General features: G+C 48.4%; 1 protein-coding gene across 1 annotated transcript; it reads right to left on the reverse strand.

The window, feature by feature from the left end:
- Window positions 1-487: 487 nt before the first annotated feature.
- Window positions 488-16929, reverse strand: WNT5B (Wnt family member 5B). Its single transcript, XM_027905862.1, has 4 exons — window positions 16835-16929; window positions 15879-16126; window positions 9771-10063; window positions 488-1900 (listed from the first exon to the last, which is right to left on the reverse strand). The coding sequence occupies exons 1-4, from the start codon at window positions 16912-16914 to the stop codon at window positions 1442-1444; spliced, it is 1080 nt and encodes a 359-aa protein (XP_027761663.1). The 5' UTR covers window positions 16915-16929; the 3' UTR covers window positions 488-1441.
- Between the last annotated feature and the right edge of the window lie 408 nt (window positions 16930-17337).

A 17337-nucleotide genomic window follows, 5' to 3' on the forward strand; every position in this document is an offset into this window, starting at 1 on the left:
GGGGATGTATATTAGCAAACCCTTAAATTTTGGGAACTGGCTCCTCTTGATTGTTCTGACTGCAAATGAACTCTGCAGATGCTGAGAGGCACAGGAAATGTGCTAGAAACAGCATTTGTTCCTTGCTTTATGAATTGGATTCTACTGAAATCCCAATGTGGTAAGACTGATTAGCAGACTTTGGTAATGCCTTCTGCCCCAGTACAATTTTATTATAGTCTTTTATTACCAAGGGGAAAAAAAAAAAACAAACCACAGAAAAGACGTCCATCGGTGACCATACACCCACATTCTGGGAGCAAATGCCTCTGTGGTGAGCTTATGCTGGTGAAGGGCATGGCCCCCTGGACTCTGAAATACAGAGCAGCAAAATAAAAGGCACCTCACCAAAAGAATAAAACAAAAAGCACACGTATACACAAGCAAGAGAGGGAAAGAAATGTCACTGGGGGGCGTTTAATGTTAAAGAGAAACTGTACAACTGGCATGGCGGTGAGGAGGATTTAATAGAGCTGAACAAGGTGCCCACCTGCATCCACTTCAAAGAGGAAAACCAGCAGTGGTAGTGCTTATGCAGTCATGTGCATGTGTGTGTGCGTAACGCTTCTTTCTACTGACAAAATATACTTTGCAAATATCCCTGGGCACCGGCAGCTTTTCTTCTCTATTGACAAATTCAGTTTCAGCACGGGATTAAGGAAAAGAAGAAAAAAAATTTCCCTCACACACAGAGCCATGTAGTCTGAGCTGGACAGATTTCCCTCGGCCCAGGTGGTACAGAAGAGGTGCTGGCTCCATGGGGACTCTCAGGCTGTGCGCTGGTTAGCCACAGGCTGCACCTTCCTTCTTCACAACAGATGGTGGTAAACCTTCCTCCACCCCATTGTGGTCTGGGGAGCATCCAGGAATGGTTTACAGGACTGCAGATTTTAAGCCATACTGTGGTAGGGGAGCCTTGGCTAACCTTCCTTCCAGTGTGACAAAGCCCTTTAGACAGACCAAGAATTGGTTCCAAATTCCCCAGCGCAGGGTTTGAAACTGAAATAACTAGGACTCACTCACGTCTGGCTGTAATTTCCGATGTGCAACAACTATGCAAAACGCTGAGATTTACTGATGAGAGAGCAAGAAGAACCCACTCTTCTTCTTCTTGCTGGCTTGCCTTCTGTAATGAAATAACGTGTGCCTGTGTGCTTTGCCAGCACCTCCTCAGCCTCTTCACCCTGACTGAAACAATCCAAGGGGAGATGCACCCAAAGACAAACTCTCCAGCAGAACTGGAGGAATGTCAAACCAGCTGGCCTGATGGGGGAGATTTCAAAACCAAAATGTCTCTTAAATAAGCTTCTTTAATTATTATCATCATCTGTTTATTTATACAAATATAAAATATATTTATATAGATTTATATAATATAGATTTGTTGCTTTGGTGGCTCCTTTCATTTACAGACATACTGGTCAACGATCTCTGTGCACTTTTTACACTTGACATAACAGCACCAATGGAACTTGCAGTGGCAACGCTCCACCTGGACGCTCTTGAACTGGTCATAGCCCCGTCCGCAGCACATCAGCTCGCACCCATCCATGCCCTCTGAGGTCTTGTTGCACAGCCGGCCCTGGGTGCCCAGGGAGCCAGTGGTCTCGTTGCGCAGGCAATAGTCCGGGCTGGGGTCAACGTAGACCAGGTCCTCTTGCGTGGGCATGTTGAACCGGTTGTTCACCAGCTCCAGCTTCCCCTTACGGCTGATCCTCATGGCAGCGGCGCTGTCGTACTTCTCCTTCAGCAGGTCGCCCACCTTGCGGAAGTCAGCCAGCTGCAGCCAGCAGGTCTTGAGGCTGCAGGAGCCCGACACGCCGTGGCACTTGCAGGCCACGTCTGCCAGCTTGTACACGGCCTGTGGGAAAAGAAACACAATCAGGCAGAGCTGCATTTATTCCTGCTGCACTGGCAGCTGGCTTAAGTACAATGAATTCATCGTGCTTTCAGAACTGCTTTGATTACCCCGCAATTTCTGTTGTTTCGCCCTTCAGAAGAGACAAAGGTCTTCTCCCTGTTGCGACTGCTCTGTTCCCGTTCCCTAAATATTTCTATTTCTGGTCACACTGCCTGCAAACAAGGCTTCCTCACCCCACCTTCTTTCCCTCTGGCAGACTGCTGGCTTGAGAGCAGGGTCATGAGAAGGTAAAAAAAAGGAAGAGTCCTCTTAGGGTGGACCTTGGAAATTCCCCATCTCAGAGACCACAGCACTGTGGCATGTTTTTCCCTTCAGCACTGCGGAAAGGGAACACCTGGGAACGAGCCCATTTCCTACCACACGCCCCAGGAACCAAGGCTATCACTTGTAGGGATACATCTGCATCCTTTGGAAACAAATCCACAGACCCACACCCTTTCCCTTCATCTCTGCTGAGAGCAGCTTGTCCAGCAGCAGTGTCCAAAGAGGAGCAGGCAAGGATGATGGTGCCAAGGATGGACACATCCACCCTGGAACGGAGCAGTTTAGCTCTGCTGGAGGTGTTAACCAGGCGCCCTCCTGGAGCAGCAGGGCTGAGCCGGGAGCCCTCACTGTGGACCTGCGCCATCTTGTGCCCACACGTCTCCCTCCACTAGCAGGGCTGTCGCCAGGCAGAAAAGCCTAGATTTTAACAGCAAACACAAGCTCTATGTGCTGTCTTTTCCCAGATGCTTTCAGCTACGTTTTCAGGAGCCTGCGGGGGCTGTAGATGCATCATACCCCTGAAAACCTGGCATCAAAGTTAGCAAAGAGTCCTGAAAATTCAGGGCAGCGAGCGTTAAACCCTCCGCAGAACAAGTACAACATGTAAAGGTAGACAGTGGTTACTCTCCTCCTCTCCACACTAGCTGGGAGGAGAGTGAAATACCGAAAAATATTCTACAATAACAAAGCTGAAAACCATGGAAAATAAACTGAAATGCAAGTTGGGTTTGTTCTTTCGATCAGTTTCAGAGACAGGTACAAAACCGCACGCTACATGAGATCCTGTCAGCTCTCAGGCACTGACAGAGCTTGCAAAGCAAAGAGCTGGCATCTCCACACCATCATGTTATAGGGACTGACCCCCCAGCCCTTGCTCCTCATCCTCTTACCTGCAGGTTCACATCTGCTCTCCCAAGGCCATTCTTGCAGGGCCTTTGCCAGATCCCACAGGCCAAGCAAAGGTGTTTGGCATCAGCTGCAAAATTGCCACCAGCTGTATTTGGCGGGGGAGATCAAGGAACATGAGAAAAAAATAGGGTGCTCTGAAGGATGGCAATGTGTCTCCTAGCCAGGTTTTCTGCTGAAAAAAGCAGCCAAACACAGAGGTTTCTTTTCTGCCTCTCTCACTGACAGGAGAAAGCTTCACAGCTCTCTGCTTTCACGTGCCAAGGACTAGGTGATTAAGGCAATTGAGCATAGTGCAAGCAAAACCTTCTGCCTGTGACTACATTCTGGACCAGCAGCAAGAGGTCAGAGTTCTACAACAATTGGTTGCTCCTGGCCTAACTAAGGTCTAGTGCTTTTGACAGCTAGTGAAGATTCAATTTGGCTTAATGGCTAAATCACATGGAGGCCAATCCACCTCCTGAGAAAGTCAATGGAGTGAGTCCTTAAAACAGAAAAGCTTCAGTTCTGCTCCTCAGAGCTCAATTTACTGAGGCAATCCCTCACGGTGCAATGTTACAGGGCAATGTAACAGCTGTAACAAGCTGGGAGTTAAGCACTTGCCGTGGATCAAACTACAACTGCAGAGGACCAACCACACCGTTATTTAAGGATTCCTGCTGTACTGTAACCAGACAGAGCTACAGCTGCATTTCCCGCGCACCAGACACTTACTATATCCTCACTGCATTGCCAGCCTGCTTGTTATAAGCTTGTGTTAGCACTTTCTGGTTATGGTTCTGTCAAATCCCAGGCCACTTGTGCCCCCCTTGCCCTTACAAGTGTTTTTATAAAGTATTATGATTCTTCCTAATCCTAGGCTTTGTTCCTTTAGAAAAACACTGCAACTCAATCCCTCTCAGTTAATGTCATGGGACTGAGTTCACTCCGCCTTGGCTTTAAGCAACTGATGCTCAAAACATCTGGCCCATGTGGGTAGTAGCTGTGCTGGGGAACAGAATGCTACCAGTTATCACAGGTAAGCACGGCGCCACTCAGCCCCCACAGCTCCCACCATCAATGTCCTGTGGAGGTAACCATAGCTTCAGCTGCTAAATGACTCTACACTCTCCCCCTTTGCTGCCCGGATGGGGAGCAAGCAGAGGAAATTGGAGAATTCCTCCCTGACCAGGCTCAGGTCAAGGTAAAGAATAACAGACCCCACATGCAGTTCTGAGGGCATGCCACTTAAACAGGTTGAAAATGCCTCTAATGGAAAGGCTTAGAGCTCCTTCCCATAAGCCCAAGTTCTCTTCCAATTCTTTTCTTGCAAGAATGAGAACAGGAAGAGGATTAATGGGTAATTCCTATGTGGTCAATTAGCCAGACCCCCTTCCAGGCTCTTCTGGCTCTGGCTCGAGTGACTGATGACTGAGGTCTGCCATATGCTGACTGGATAAACAGCATGGAAGGACTGACCATCCCAGTCTGCCAGACACAGCGACAGATAAGGAATGGGGGAAATAGGAGAGGGTAATGGAGACCAATTGGAAGAAATAGACAGATGGAAGGAAAGGACATATTGAGATAACAGCCAAAGACAAACAAACAAGAGCAATAAAGCCAGAAGCCACCACCACAAGCACTCCAGTGTGGAGTGAAGGGGTGATGGGGTCAGGACTGCCTGAAAGATAAAAGGCCTCTGATCCCCTCCCATCACCCCCCCCCCAGCTCCTCTGAGAACCATGGAGAGAAGGGACAACCTTCTCTCCTGCCACCAGAGCTCCTCAGGGTTCGAGGAGAACTTTCTCACTCATACGAAACTGAGTGAAGGGACACGCCAAAAATCTGCCTATAAATAAGAAGGCATTGACTAAAACATTGGCTGGGAAAGTGGGGCATCCCTTTGTGGTGGGATGGCACCTGGTGGCCACTCTGCAGTGCTCACTGCCAGGTCTCCAGTACTCCTTTCCTTCAGCATCAACTTTTGGGAGTATGGAGTTACATATGCACCTTCCTACTTCCAGAATCTCAGAAGTTTAGGACTGCAGAACTAGACAGGTTATTAAGTATGATCTCCTGCTATTGTAGGCACTGCTTCAAATAACATTTTCCCTAAATGCATACAGTGCCCTTTTAAAAGCAATTAGGTTTTCAGCCACCGTTATTCTGATCACTATTCCAATGATAAAATATCTTTTTCTGATTTCCAGTCTAAATGTATTCACTTTATGCCCATTTGCTATTGTGCCAAATTGGCCTTTTGCTTAAAAAGTACTTTTCCTCCCCTATTATTTCTCCCATGAACACAGACATCAGTCAGATCCTCTCTCAACTTTCACTTTAGTAGGCTAAATATGGCAAGCTGGTCTAGCCCACTTTCTTAAGAAAAGATTCCTATCCCTTGGGTTAGCCATAACAAGCCTTTTCTAGTCTGAGGTCATTTTACTTGGGAATATGAGAATGTACAATATTGTGGGGCCTCACGAGAGCTTAATACAATGGCATTAGTATTCCCCCATGTTTTATAAAGAGGCTTTCCCTAGTACATTATAGGATATTTACCACCTTCCGAGCCACATTACATCTGCAGCTGACTGCACTCATTTCCTAATGACTAAAACCATATTTCCTACAAGGCCTCAAATGATGGGTTTAATGTTGTTTTATTAGATGTCATTAGCTGCTACAAAATTCAGATTCTCCTCTGCCACCTTTGCATCATCATCAATGTTTGCGTTGAGGCTGAGAAACAAAAACATTCAGGCAAGTCCTTGCTGAGCTCTGCTAAACAAGCTCTGCTAAGATCAAGATACATCCTCTCACAACTTACTGATATCCTTCCTTGAACCAGTTTCTTGTCCATCTCATAGCTGCTGCATTTTTCCTTATATTTTGCAATTTAACAAAGAATTTTCCATGTGGGAAACACCTTAAATGTTTCACAGAAGTCCAGATAAATGAGACCTATCAGATCTAGTCTGCTTTTTAGGAAATCAGTCATGTTCTAAATGACTGTGTGATCAATCTTTGAAAAAGTCTTCTCAAGTTATTTCCCATTTTGCCTGTTTCTCTGAGATATCCTTTCCCCCATGTCCACTTGTAAACGAAGCCAAGATCACCAGTGCCAGCTCTTTCAGAGTGCCAGGAAAGAAAGTGAGCACTCCCTGAGACTTGAGAGGTTTATGCCACCTGAGTTTCGCATCCACCCTGGTGGCAATAATTTCCACCTCCAGCCTTGTTCCTTTGCTCCCATGCCAAGATGCTTTTAAGAGCCCAGAGGAAAGGCTGCCCTGTACTGGCCAAATATCAGCCTGACCAGACAACCCTGGAACATCTAGCAATGATTTCTGAGAGCCTCCTATGAAAGGATCTGGAGATGAGATCTGAGATGGCTCTGAGACGAGATCTCAGAGATCTGAGATCTCCATCCTTTCATATTCATCTCCTTTCCCAATCCTAGTATCTCCTTTCCTCACTACCCCCAAATACTCATCCACTCAATCCACCCCAAAGCCCTAGCCAAAATTTCTCCAGAGCCCTCCCCTCTTCCAGCCCTTTGCTGCCACCTGACTCTCATCTGTCCCGATCCCAAACTCCCCTTCCTCAGCAGTGCCCTGCACCATCCCACCCATCTCACATCTCAGTATTTGCTGCTCAACTCCTCTACCTGTCTGAACTTGACAGCTGCCTCCTCATGCCTTCCTCACTCCCACAGGGAGCACCATCAGCTACTGCCTACTCTGGTAGACTTTGCCTGCCCCTGTGGCACCTGCCTGGCTTCCCCCAAAAAATACAGTCCCAGAGGTATTTAAAAACCTAAACTTCAACTACTTATTCCCGCTACACAGAGGTGTTGAGGACAGAGACATCTCCACTGTGCAGCAGACACACAGCATCCCTCTCCAGGAGCAATGTCCCACACTCCAAATTGGAAGCCCCAGGTAAAGCACTCACTTACTTATGGGACCAAAACTTCTCTGCCTTTAGACTCAGCCCCATCCTCATTGACTATGTCTCCCTTTTTCCAATCTCCCCCAGTCTGCAAAGTTTAAAAAACTTTTGCTGTTTATTTTACTGCCTTCTCAAGGTCTGACTCTGCATGATTTTTACTGTTCTCACTTCATCTTTACACTTCTTGACCTCTAAGACAGAAGTTTTCATTATTTATTTGCTATCAGTTCTTTTTTTTTTTTTTTCCACTCTTAGTAGGCTCTTGGTCTATTCCTAATAGCTTCTCAGTGGCAGTTATTCATTCAGTGAGGTCTGGTTATTCTTCCTACAAGCTTTCTCCTCTTGCTTGGCATGCAGACCTGTAATGGCTTTAGCATCTTTGACTTGAAAATGTTCCAGACCTCCTCCACATCGAGTTCCTCGGCTCAGGTTATTAACCGGCTCCCTTAGTTTATCAGAGTTTTTTTTGAAATCCACAAGCTTAATTACACACTGGTTCATACTACTATTTAATTTAATCTGAAATGACTTGTGTTCATTTAGTCTAAGGTTATTTTCTACAGCCATCTGTTCTACAGAGTCTACAAAACCCAGCCTTGAAATAACACTGTCTTTTGCTGGCCCCTATGGAAAGCTTTTGTCCAGGTCCTGGGTTAACTGGAGACACAGAAATCACCTTGAAGAGCTTGTCTATAGAGTCCAAAGAAGCAAGGCACCATAGCATTCTGGGCACAATTTAAACAACTTTCTGCGCTGTAGTAAAGGCAGGAAATAACTGCCTTTAACTCTGTCCCTAAAGCAGGACAGAGCTATATTTCATCTGTAGCATCACCCGAAATCACAGCTCAGCAAGAATCTTGCCTATATGACAAGAATAACATGACAGGCAGTATTTTACCTGTGGCATGGAGCAAGAATCTTCTGACTTGATCTTCTAATACAAATATTACTGCAGCTCAACTGGCACCTCAGGTTATTTGCCATATTCTGTCTCTGGATCCCCCAAGGCAATAGGGCTGGCTGTAAAGTCTCATAACATACTCGCTCCCTATTTTAGGCAGGGTATTTATTTGTAGTAATCCAAGTTTATGACTCCAGACATCTAAGACATTCAAAGCAAGTAATGCAGAAAAGAATGTCATGTTCAGGCTACTACTCCACCACACCTTGCATTTCTAAGGAAATGCAGACCCCTCTACCCTTCCAAGCCAAAAAAAAAAAAGCCCAATCCCAAACCAAAACCTTCCGAGTTCTACAATTTTCAAGTCCGTTTTTTTCATCTACTGCAAATTTACCACAATTTGATTTTGCAAAAGAACTGTGGAGTACTTGCAATGCTTCAACCTGACACACTGATTTCACAATCAAAAAAACAGAGCACATCATCTTTGGTGGCAAAATGAAGTTGAAATTACATGCAGAAAAGACAAACATCCATGGGAAAGGGAGAGACAATTCAGTAACAATTAGAAGCAAGAAATGGCAAAAAATTGATAAGGGAACTAAGGATATTAGTTACGAATGTGCAAAAAAGCAAGACTAAGTACACTTAATAGGATTTTTTAACATGCTTTAGAAACAAAAATAACCTTAGAAAAGCTTACTTCTACGAAGAATGACAAAAACTTAAAACACCCTGGGGAAAACACACAAATGTTGGAGTAAGTATTCCTGTTCTACTTTTGGAAAGAGGCAGGATTACATGGCTGTACAGCACATGGAGGATGCTACACCTTCCAGGCTATTAATCACAAACAGAGCAATTGTGTAAGAAGCAGAAGTGCATGCACTGAATGCATACAAAAGCGGTGTGGGGAAAATGGAAAGGGTACACTAAATTGACAGGAAAATGATTTGATGGCTGATGAGAACCTCTGAAAGTGAGAGAGTTTTCAGTGCTCTATCTAATTTGTCAAAAAAGAATGGTGAATAAATTACAGTAGATAAAGACTTGTATGCAGAGGAAATTCTGATTACTAAGAGGCTTTTGGATTTAGCTGTAAAAGTCAGAAAAAGAACTGATTAGAAGCTGGTGCCAGATAAATTCAAATGATAATGAGGTACAGCATTGAAACAGGGTGATTAATGATGGTGCCACACTACAAAGGGAAGAGATGGATTCTCCATCCCTAGGGGTCTCCAGATCAAAACTGTGAATCTTCTCAGAAAATATCTGTCACCTAGAATCAAATTATTATTTTGCCCAATAGCAAGGCAACTGATTCAGGCCCAAGTTCCAGAAATAGCCAGGTAGCCTGATTCAGTGTTTGCTTCTGGCCCTATGTTCCCAAAAATCTAAATGATGGTAGCAGAAGAGAACTCCAGATGCCAAAATACTATTCTTTTCACCAGCCTGTCACTTCCAGAGCTCTGGAAGGCTGATTTCTGAGACATTAACTCTAAAAATGGGCCGTAACAGCACCTAGTTTATTGGGAAAGGGCTTACATGTCTGCACGTGTGCCATACAGTATCTCACCAGACCCCAAAATTCACTGGTTTTTAGCTGGCAATGGAAGCCTGACATTAAAACTGGAATATATCATTGCCAATATTGTCTGTAATATGCAGAAAAAGTGGCCATACACTGTTACAGGGGTATCACTGGATACCATCTCTCATCACACCTCCAAGTAATCTGGTTTCCAGCTATCTCCAGCCTTCTGACTCTGCCTCTGAAAAAAAGGAGAGGGTCAGTGTCCGTCTTACCCTGCGACCAGCCTCGTTGTTCTGCAAGTTCATCAGCATGCGGGCCTGCTCCTCTGAACCCCTCACATAGTTCTTCTCCCTCTCCTTGGCATCCACGAATTCCTTGGCAAAACGATATCCGTACTCCACGTTATCGCCGCAGCCGCCCCACAGCCAGTCTCGGGGCAAGTCCTTGGGCCGGGCTGTGCGGCTGCAGCCACAGCTGGAGAGCTCTCCCTCACGGCAGGCCCGGCTGATGGCGTTCACCACCCCGGCCGCACTGACAGCGTAGGTGAAGGCGGTCTCTCTGCTCCCTGAGAGAGAGGTGAGAGAGACAAATTAACCACGGACAGACCTCATTCAACATGCAGCACGCAGCAAGGAACAGGGCCTGGACACCTATGTTTGAACATTTAAGAGCCCTGGGAACTGCAGGCCTTCGCCAAAAGAAATAGAAACACCATAGGCAGGGACTGCTCAGCCTCCTTCCTCTTCAACTATGCTTTCATTTTAACCTGGAAGAAACTCTCAAACAGCAAGAGGGTTATTCACTTGCTGAAAAATACAGCTGCTGCCTAAGCACTGCATTTGGCAATAATCACTGAGAACAAGAAACGAGGTTGGGCCTGTGCGAAAGAAACATTCTGGTTAAGCCAGTTATCACCTGGAAAGGTTTTCATTTAATTGGGACAAGCAGTCTTTACTATGGGCTCCTCAGTTCATCGACCTTATTTTGGTTTACATAAGGTCAGATGAAAATTGTTTGGAGACAAACTGAAGGAAACTCCTTTTTACACTCCAGCATCCAGGCAGAGGCTCTCCCAGTGCCTACAGAACCGCAGTGCTGGAACAAGTAAAACTTTCCCATGTAGACAATAATAAATGAAAAGACTTTCCATTAGCAGGTTTACTAGAGACTGCCCTGCTTGGCATGTATGCCCTACACAGCATCTGAGCCAAGCAGCTGGATCGGGTCTCCAGCTATGTATTCCTGGCAGTGATTCAGCCCCAGTGTGACCGGGGCACCATCACAGCCAGAACACTGCATGAGGCCAAGCACCAGGAGTGCCGTGGGTCTGAAGAGGGGGAGTAGAGAGGGAATGGGGAGGAGAAGGAGGCAATCCACACCTGCACTCTCACCACACGGTCTAATAGCCAAACCAACACCTTCAGAGTCATTGTGTTCATCACCAAACTTTCAGGTGATAAAGAGTACAACTGCCAAAGCTTCATTAGAATAAGCAATCTAATTGTGAAGAGCTACTTACAGCAAACCTCAAGCAAATTTGAATGACTTCAGAGGGCAGAGCTTCCAAGAATACTTAGTTTGTCACCAGCCCAGGAGGCTCTCAGTGCCAGCAGGGCTGAGCTGATGCTTTCGGTATGCTCTTGTTCCAATTTGCACCTGCAGACAATTTGTAACTAATAGCAGCTTATCACCAACTTAGTGGTAATGACCCAAGACAAAGGCAGAGATGTGAATGGCATCCACCTTGCAGAACAACTTGTGATTCCCCCCACCCCAAATGAGATTTGAACACCGTGGTTTCTTCTCTGGAGTACAGCACAAGGCTGATAAAATGCTACAGGACACATAATATAGAAAGGAGGGCCTTACTAGCAGGTCGTAAGGAGAGGACTATGCCCCCCTAAATCTCGCTGGTCTGAGAGGTATAGAGGAGTGACTCCTAGTTAAGGTAATTCAGCTGAGACTGGCCCATAAAGGAGTTTATTTTTCAGTAACCAAAAATCAAGCTTTTACTCATCTAGTTTGTTCCGCATATTATGTTTTTTTGAAGATAACAGTCCAGTGTGCAGTTTTGCCCCTACCCATCTGTGCCTGTATAGAAAGAGCCCTGCAGACACGTCCAGTTAAGTAGAGCCCTCCCTTGTCTATAGGGATTAAAATACAGGCAAGGAAAGGACCTCACGCTGTTACAGCTCGTGCAACTGTGTTCTCACGACTCCAAGTGCTTAGCATCCTTACAGCTGGATTGAGATCTCTGAAAGCACAGACTGGATTTACACTTTTACTGTCCATGTTTTAACCATCTCCACCTGTCAGCTGTAGCAGCACAACTTAATGTGCAGCCCCTGGATCTGCACGAGTTGCTTAGACAGCTGGAGGATGGTGGTGGGAGAGGCTGAAACAAGTCACAGCAGGGTGGGGCTTTTTCCCTGGTGATGCCCGCAAAGCGGAACAAACCACAGTGCTCACTAGACTTTGGTAGGTTTGGAAGACCATGGCTTGGCCTGGGAGGCAGGATCAGATGTGATAAAAGCCTGTGCTAATACAAACCAAATTTGTAGCTGACAACTGAGGGCTTATACATCCAAGTTTTCTCTTCTCTCCTGCCGTGCCTTCCAGCCTTTGAAAAGTATTTGGGCTTGTGCTCGTCCTCTCCAAGTTCATTCCACTTCCACACCTCTGTGCTGTTGTCTCACAGGACTGGGGTGTCCCCCAAATTTGTTCTGCCCTTTTCCACACCTCTGCTGAGCTCTCCCGAGCGCTGGATCAGAGTCACCCCGGGCTGCCGGGGCCGATGGCGGGGGCTGCGGGCCCCGGGAGGTTCTGCCCGCCGGCGTGGAGCTCCACGGAGCTCTGCTGCCCTCCTGTGCCCGCCCGCCGCCGGCAGCAGGGCGGGGAGCCCGGGGCTGCGGCGGCTCTCGGGTAGCACAAGGCGGGATGCGGCCTGGGCAGCACCCAGGCAAGGGCTCGGACCCCGCGGCTCCCTTCCCTGGAGCTGCTCGAGAAGGAAATGGGAGAACGGACCCCACTGGGGAGACTAACACAAAGATGGTAGAAATGCATCAGTTTGACTTTTTTGATGAAAAAGACTTAGCTTTGACTGATTTTTTAGAAAAGCATTACCCTAAAGTTTGGCAATCTTGAAAAAAAAAAAAAAAGAAAAAATATTTCTCTTTGTTCTCTGGTTTTATGACTCTTTTTTTTTTTTTTTCTTTTTTTTTAGCATTTGAAAAGGCTGAAGAGATAAGATCTCTGGCTCCAGAAATGACTGGACTAACCTGGAAACCCCAGCCTTGCATTTAGGATTACTCAGAGGGAGATCTGTTTCCTCCTCCCCTGAGGAAATTCTAACATGACCTTTTGGGGGGCTCTTGTCCTCTCCCCCTCATAAATGTAGCAGTAAGGAATGTCTGTATATAATGCATAGAGATACATATACAAACACATGTGCAGTCTAAAAATCTGCATTGACAGAACAAGAAGTAGCTTCAGAAAAATAATTTTTGTACATTAGATGTAATTATTGAATAAACCACATTTAAAAGGTAAGAGTAACTCTCATGACAACACAAACAGTAGGAGGAACCCATGCTGAAAAGCAGCCTACTTCAGTGCTGTGGATGCCCCTTCAAAAGCTTGGTATCACTGGACTGCCTCACCTCTGTGGAACACAGAAAATGAGGGTGTAATGATTAAACACAGACTGACTGGGTCTCCTGTTTCTGAGTCAAGCCAAGTTCTGCAAGGGGGAAAGGAAACTAATCTTCCAGGTTTCTGAGTGAACGCTCTTGCGAGGATCTCCCAGGCTTTGGACTTGGCCAGGTCAGGTTCTCTTCCCCTTTCACAATCTAGAGCTTCTCAAGAAATCATGTAATATATGCCATGCCTGCATCGGTGGGTGGGCAACCGAGGGCTGCTGGCACATTACACACCTTCTGGGTCCTTCTTATCTCCTTTCCCCTCCCTCTCCACAACAATCTGGCATGCCTGCGCACTCTTGCAGATATTCTGGTCTCCAGACCTTTCTCGTGCCATTGGCACAGAGTACAGAAAAAGGGTTGTGGTCCAGATTTGGGGCTCAGAGGTTGAAAGCAGGAGACAGACACACAGTATGAACCCAGGGAAGAATGACTTTATAGCTGACACAACGTGAGAGATTGAAAGGCTTTGTCTTCTTCCCCAGTGTGGAAAACAGATTTGCTGAAATGATAAGCAATGACTCACTACAAAGTAGGAAAATGCAAAAGTAGGAGGTGGAACTGAGAGGCAGTGCAGCAGCTTATCACTGACACAGGCAACAGCGATGAATCATGGATCCCCTAATACCCCAGGCCACCTTGGGTGACAGTTTTCTTACTGCTATGCTGTCTTCTGCCGGAGTATAAACATCTGAACATACTCTAACTGCCCAGAGAATCCAAAGGAGATGGGTTCAAAACTCTGTTAGGACAGGTTTTTAAACAGTGGGCAACTGCTGGCAGTCACCTCACAGACACTGCCATCAGCAGATTCCTAATAGAGATACAGCAGGACTCAGCAAACAAATGCAGCACACACAAACCAAGCAGGACTTCTGGTCATACCTGCCACATACCCACAACACCTACTGCCTTCATCAAAACCCAAATCTACTCCCAGTCTAAACAAATAGGATCAAATTAATTTTAGAGAGGAGAAATCTTCCCACTTCCACTACCCACTCTAGTCCCTTCTTCCTCTACACACTCTGATCTTTCCTGACAGCTTCTCATCCTTCAGCTCTGATCTTTGCTTTCTCTTAGTTCACCCTTTCTTTTCCAGGTGTGGACTTTACCACTGGACCAACCCAGGGTTGCAAGAAGATACTGAAGAAGAGAATGAGGTTTGCTCCAGAAGGAGAGATTGCTATTTTCTTGCATCCCTGTGAAGTCACTAGTATCTTTTTGGGGATCTGAAATTCACCCCGTTCTTTAGGGTAAGTTATGTGTGAGGGAAGGTCACCAGAAAGGAGAGATGGAGGTGTATTTTCCGTCCTTTCCATTTGGTGGCTGAAATTTCAGTTTTCATACCCCAAAGCACAAGTTTTAACAATCTGGGATTGCAGGCAGCCCCATCTGGCCACCACCCTTGCTATCAGAAAGTGAGAGATCAAGGATGCACAGATGCCTTGGATGTGTGTCAGGAACTAGAAGTATCTGTCAGGAAATGGCATTTCCCAGGGGAGTACCCCAGAGAAGAATTGTTGGAGTATGAGCTAGGCAGAAAGGGAAGAGTTAGAATGGCTCTGGGTGGGCTCAATTAGGAATTCTGAAAGGTTAAATAACACATGCAGAAATATCCATAGAATTCTCTAACATGTAAGAATTTCAGGATCAAAGGGAAGGGATCACAGGACTTGGTGCCCTATCACCTTGACGCCCCAGAAGTATTAAAGATGCACCTCTTGGTGTCTTGCTGCCTATGTAGTTTTTTTTGAGAGTGAAGCCAAAAAAAAGTGCGAGCGATGTGGGGGCAGCCGGGGGTTCAGGAGCTGAAGGTGTTTTTCCATCCCTTGCTAAGTGTTTTACTTGAGTTCACAACCGGGAAATAGTGCTGGTTCTTCAGCGTAAATGATTGGCTTTGTGGGTGGGAAAGAAAACCTCTTCAGACAGGGGTGTGGAGAGTGAGTGCGAGTGTGTGTGTGTGTGTGTGTGTGTCTGTTTTAACACCTTTTCTTTATTGTCCTGGCTGTCGGACACATCAAAACGAGCCCGGATTTCTCAGTTTCTTGCCATCAGATGATTGCATTTCAAAAGGAGCTGGGACAATGTAGCTAGGTCACACCTCAATTCAAGTGCAGCAATGTCAATGTGCCTCTTACGGCCAGCAGGGCAGGAATTATAAAAATCGCTTAGGTTTACACAGTAAGTGGCAATACAAGGAAGGGGGGGGAATTCCCATGCCAGGGGAGCCCATATTTCCCACATCTCAGGGCTGCATTCCCTGTCCCAGGGTACTCAAGATGCTGGTAAGGATAACACAAGCCATTGTTCCTGGCTCCAGTTTTTTCTCCTCACTACCTATAAACAACCACTCAAAGACGCCCTGCTCTTCCTGACCGTCCTGTGCTTCCCCAAAAAGAAACTGCGTTCCCCTCGCCCCCCGCTGGCTCCTGCTGTGGCTCAGAGGCACTGGTGCCACCCGCCCAGGCACAGGCCGCGCGCAGGCAGCACTCGGGCAGCACCAGCACACCAGGGAATGGAAAAGCTCGTTAAACGCAGCTTTAGGAGCTGTACTAATGGGGCTCATCACTGCTGCATATGTATTTGAAGGAAGCGAGAGAGGTGCAGAGGGACACCGGGCCTGCATCCAGCATGTCCCTGAACTACCAGGTGTACTACTGTTCTACCAGGTGTTCCTACCTATTTTCATGACCCTCCCAAAGACGGAGGTGTTGTCCACCGTGCTGCAGTTCCACCGCCGCTGCCGAAACTGGTACTGGCACTCCTTGATGGCGCTGCGGGCCCCTTCCCCGATGAACACCATGTGCTCCTGGTAGAGCTGGCAGAGCTTGCGCTGCCCAGGCGAGAGCCCCGGCAGCTGGCTACACACCGGCTGAGCGCCGATGATGTACATCTCAGGTCTCTGGATGGGGTTCATGGCCAAAGACCTACGATGAGAAAAACATCCCAGGGAGTCTAGAGGGAGAGGCCTCCTCCACGAAGCGCCCGGCACCTCTCCCCGCCAGCCCAGCCCAGCCCAGCCCGGAGCCCGGGCGCATTTCTCATGTCAGCTGCCTCCCTCCACGGCTTTGCCAGATGCGAGGCTTTTCCAGGGCTCTAGCGGGAGAAACACAGCTCGTTTGTAAGCCGAGTTTAAACACAGAGGACACCCGGGATGGGGAGGGGGCAGAGAGAAAGCTCAGCACTTTCTCTGAAGAAGAAAGCGAGTAGCTTTTCTACAGAGCGCCAGTGAGCGATGCCTGCCTTCCAGCCAGGCTATTTTCCGCTCTTCAGGAGAAGGGAGCTCCGCGGCTGCTCCCAGGGCTTTTGGCAGCGGGTAGGAAACCTTACCCATCCACTCCCTACGCATTCCCCACATCCTAAAGCCCGGACGGCATTTGAGCGAGCCCGTACAAAAGGAGCCCAGAAGTGCCTGGAAGGAGAGGGGCTGCGTCCCACGTCTCCAGAAACTGGGCAGGGACAGTGGGAGGGGTGGTGGTGGGGAACCTGGAAAGAAGCGAGCTGCTGCGAAAGAAGCCCGGGAGGCAGGGAAGTTCCCGCGGAGAGCGCAGGGCAGGGAGCTGCCGCACCGCCCCGGACGGTCCCCGGTCCCCGGCCCTCGGCGGACAAAGGCACCGCCGGCTCCCCTCACTTACCACCAGGAGTTGGCGTCGGCCACCGGCGAGGTGCAGCTGCAGAGGAGCGCGGCGGCGAGGGCCAGCCTCGGCCCGGTCATGGTGGGCTGCGGGGACAGCCCCCGCCGAGCCGGCCGCCGGGACGGGGCGCCCTGCGGAGAAGTGCCGAGGAGAAGCCCTGGAGCGGGGCCTGCGTGCGGCGGGGGCGCGGCGAGCACAGCCCGACTGCCGCCCCCTCCCACCCCGCAGGACCCTCCCCCGGCCGCCGCCTCCCGGGGGCTCCGGCGGCGGCCCTGCCTCCCGCCCGCCCCCGGCCCCGGGGCAGGGGCCGCGCTGCCGGGGCTCCGCCGGCACCGACGGAGCCTCCGCGTCCCGCCTCGGCTGAGCGCGGGGCTCTTCTCGCCCCGACGGGCGTCCAGAGGGGCTCCCCGGGCCGCCCCCGCCCGTGGCGCGCCCGCCAGTGCCGGGTACCCCGCGGCCGCAGGTGTGCGGGAGCCGGCGGGGCACACATCAAAGCGCCGCGC

This window comes from Empidonax traillii, unplaced genomic scaffold (genome assembly GCF_003031625.1).
Source record: "Empidonax traillii isolate 1590-97213 ecotype Southwest subspecies unplaced genomic scaffold, ASM303162v1 scaffold25:size3598162, whole genome shotgun sequence".
Taxonomy (NCBI): Eukaryota; Metazoa; Chordata; class Aves; order Passeriformes; family Tyrannidae; genus Empidonax; species Empidonax traillii.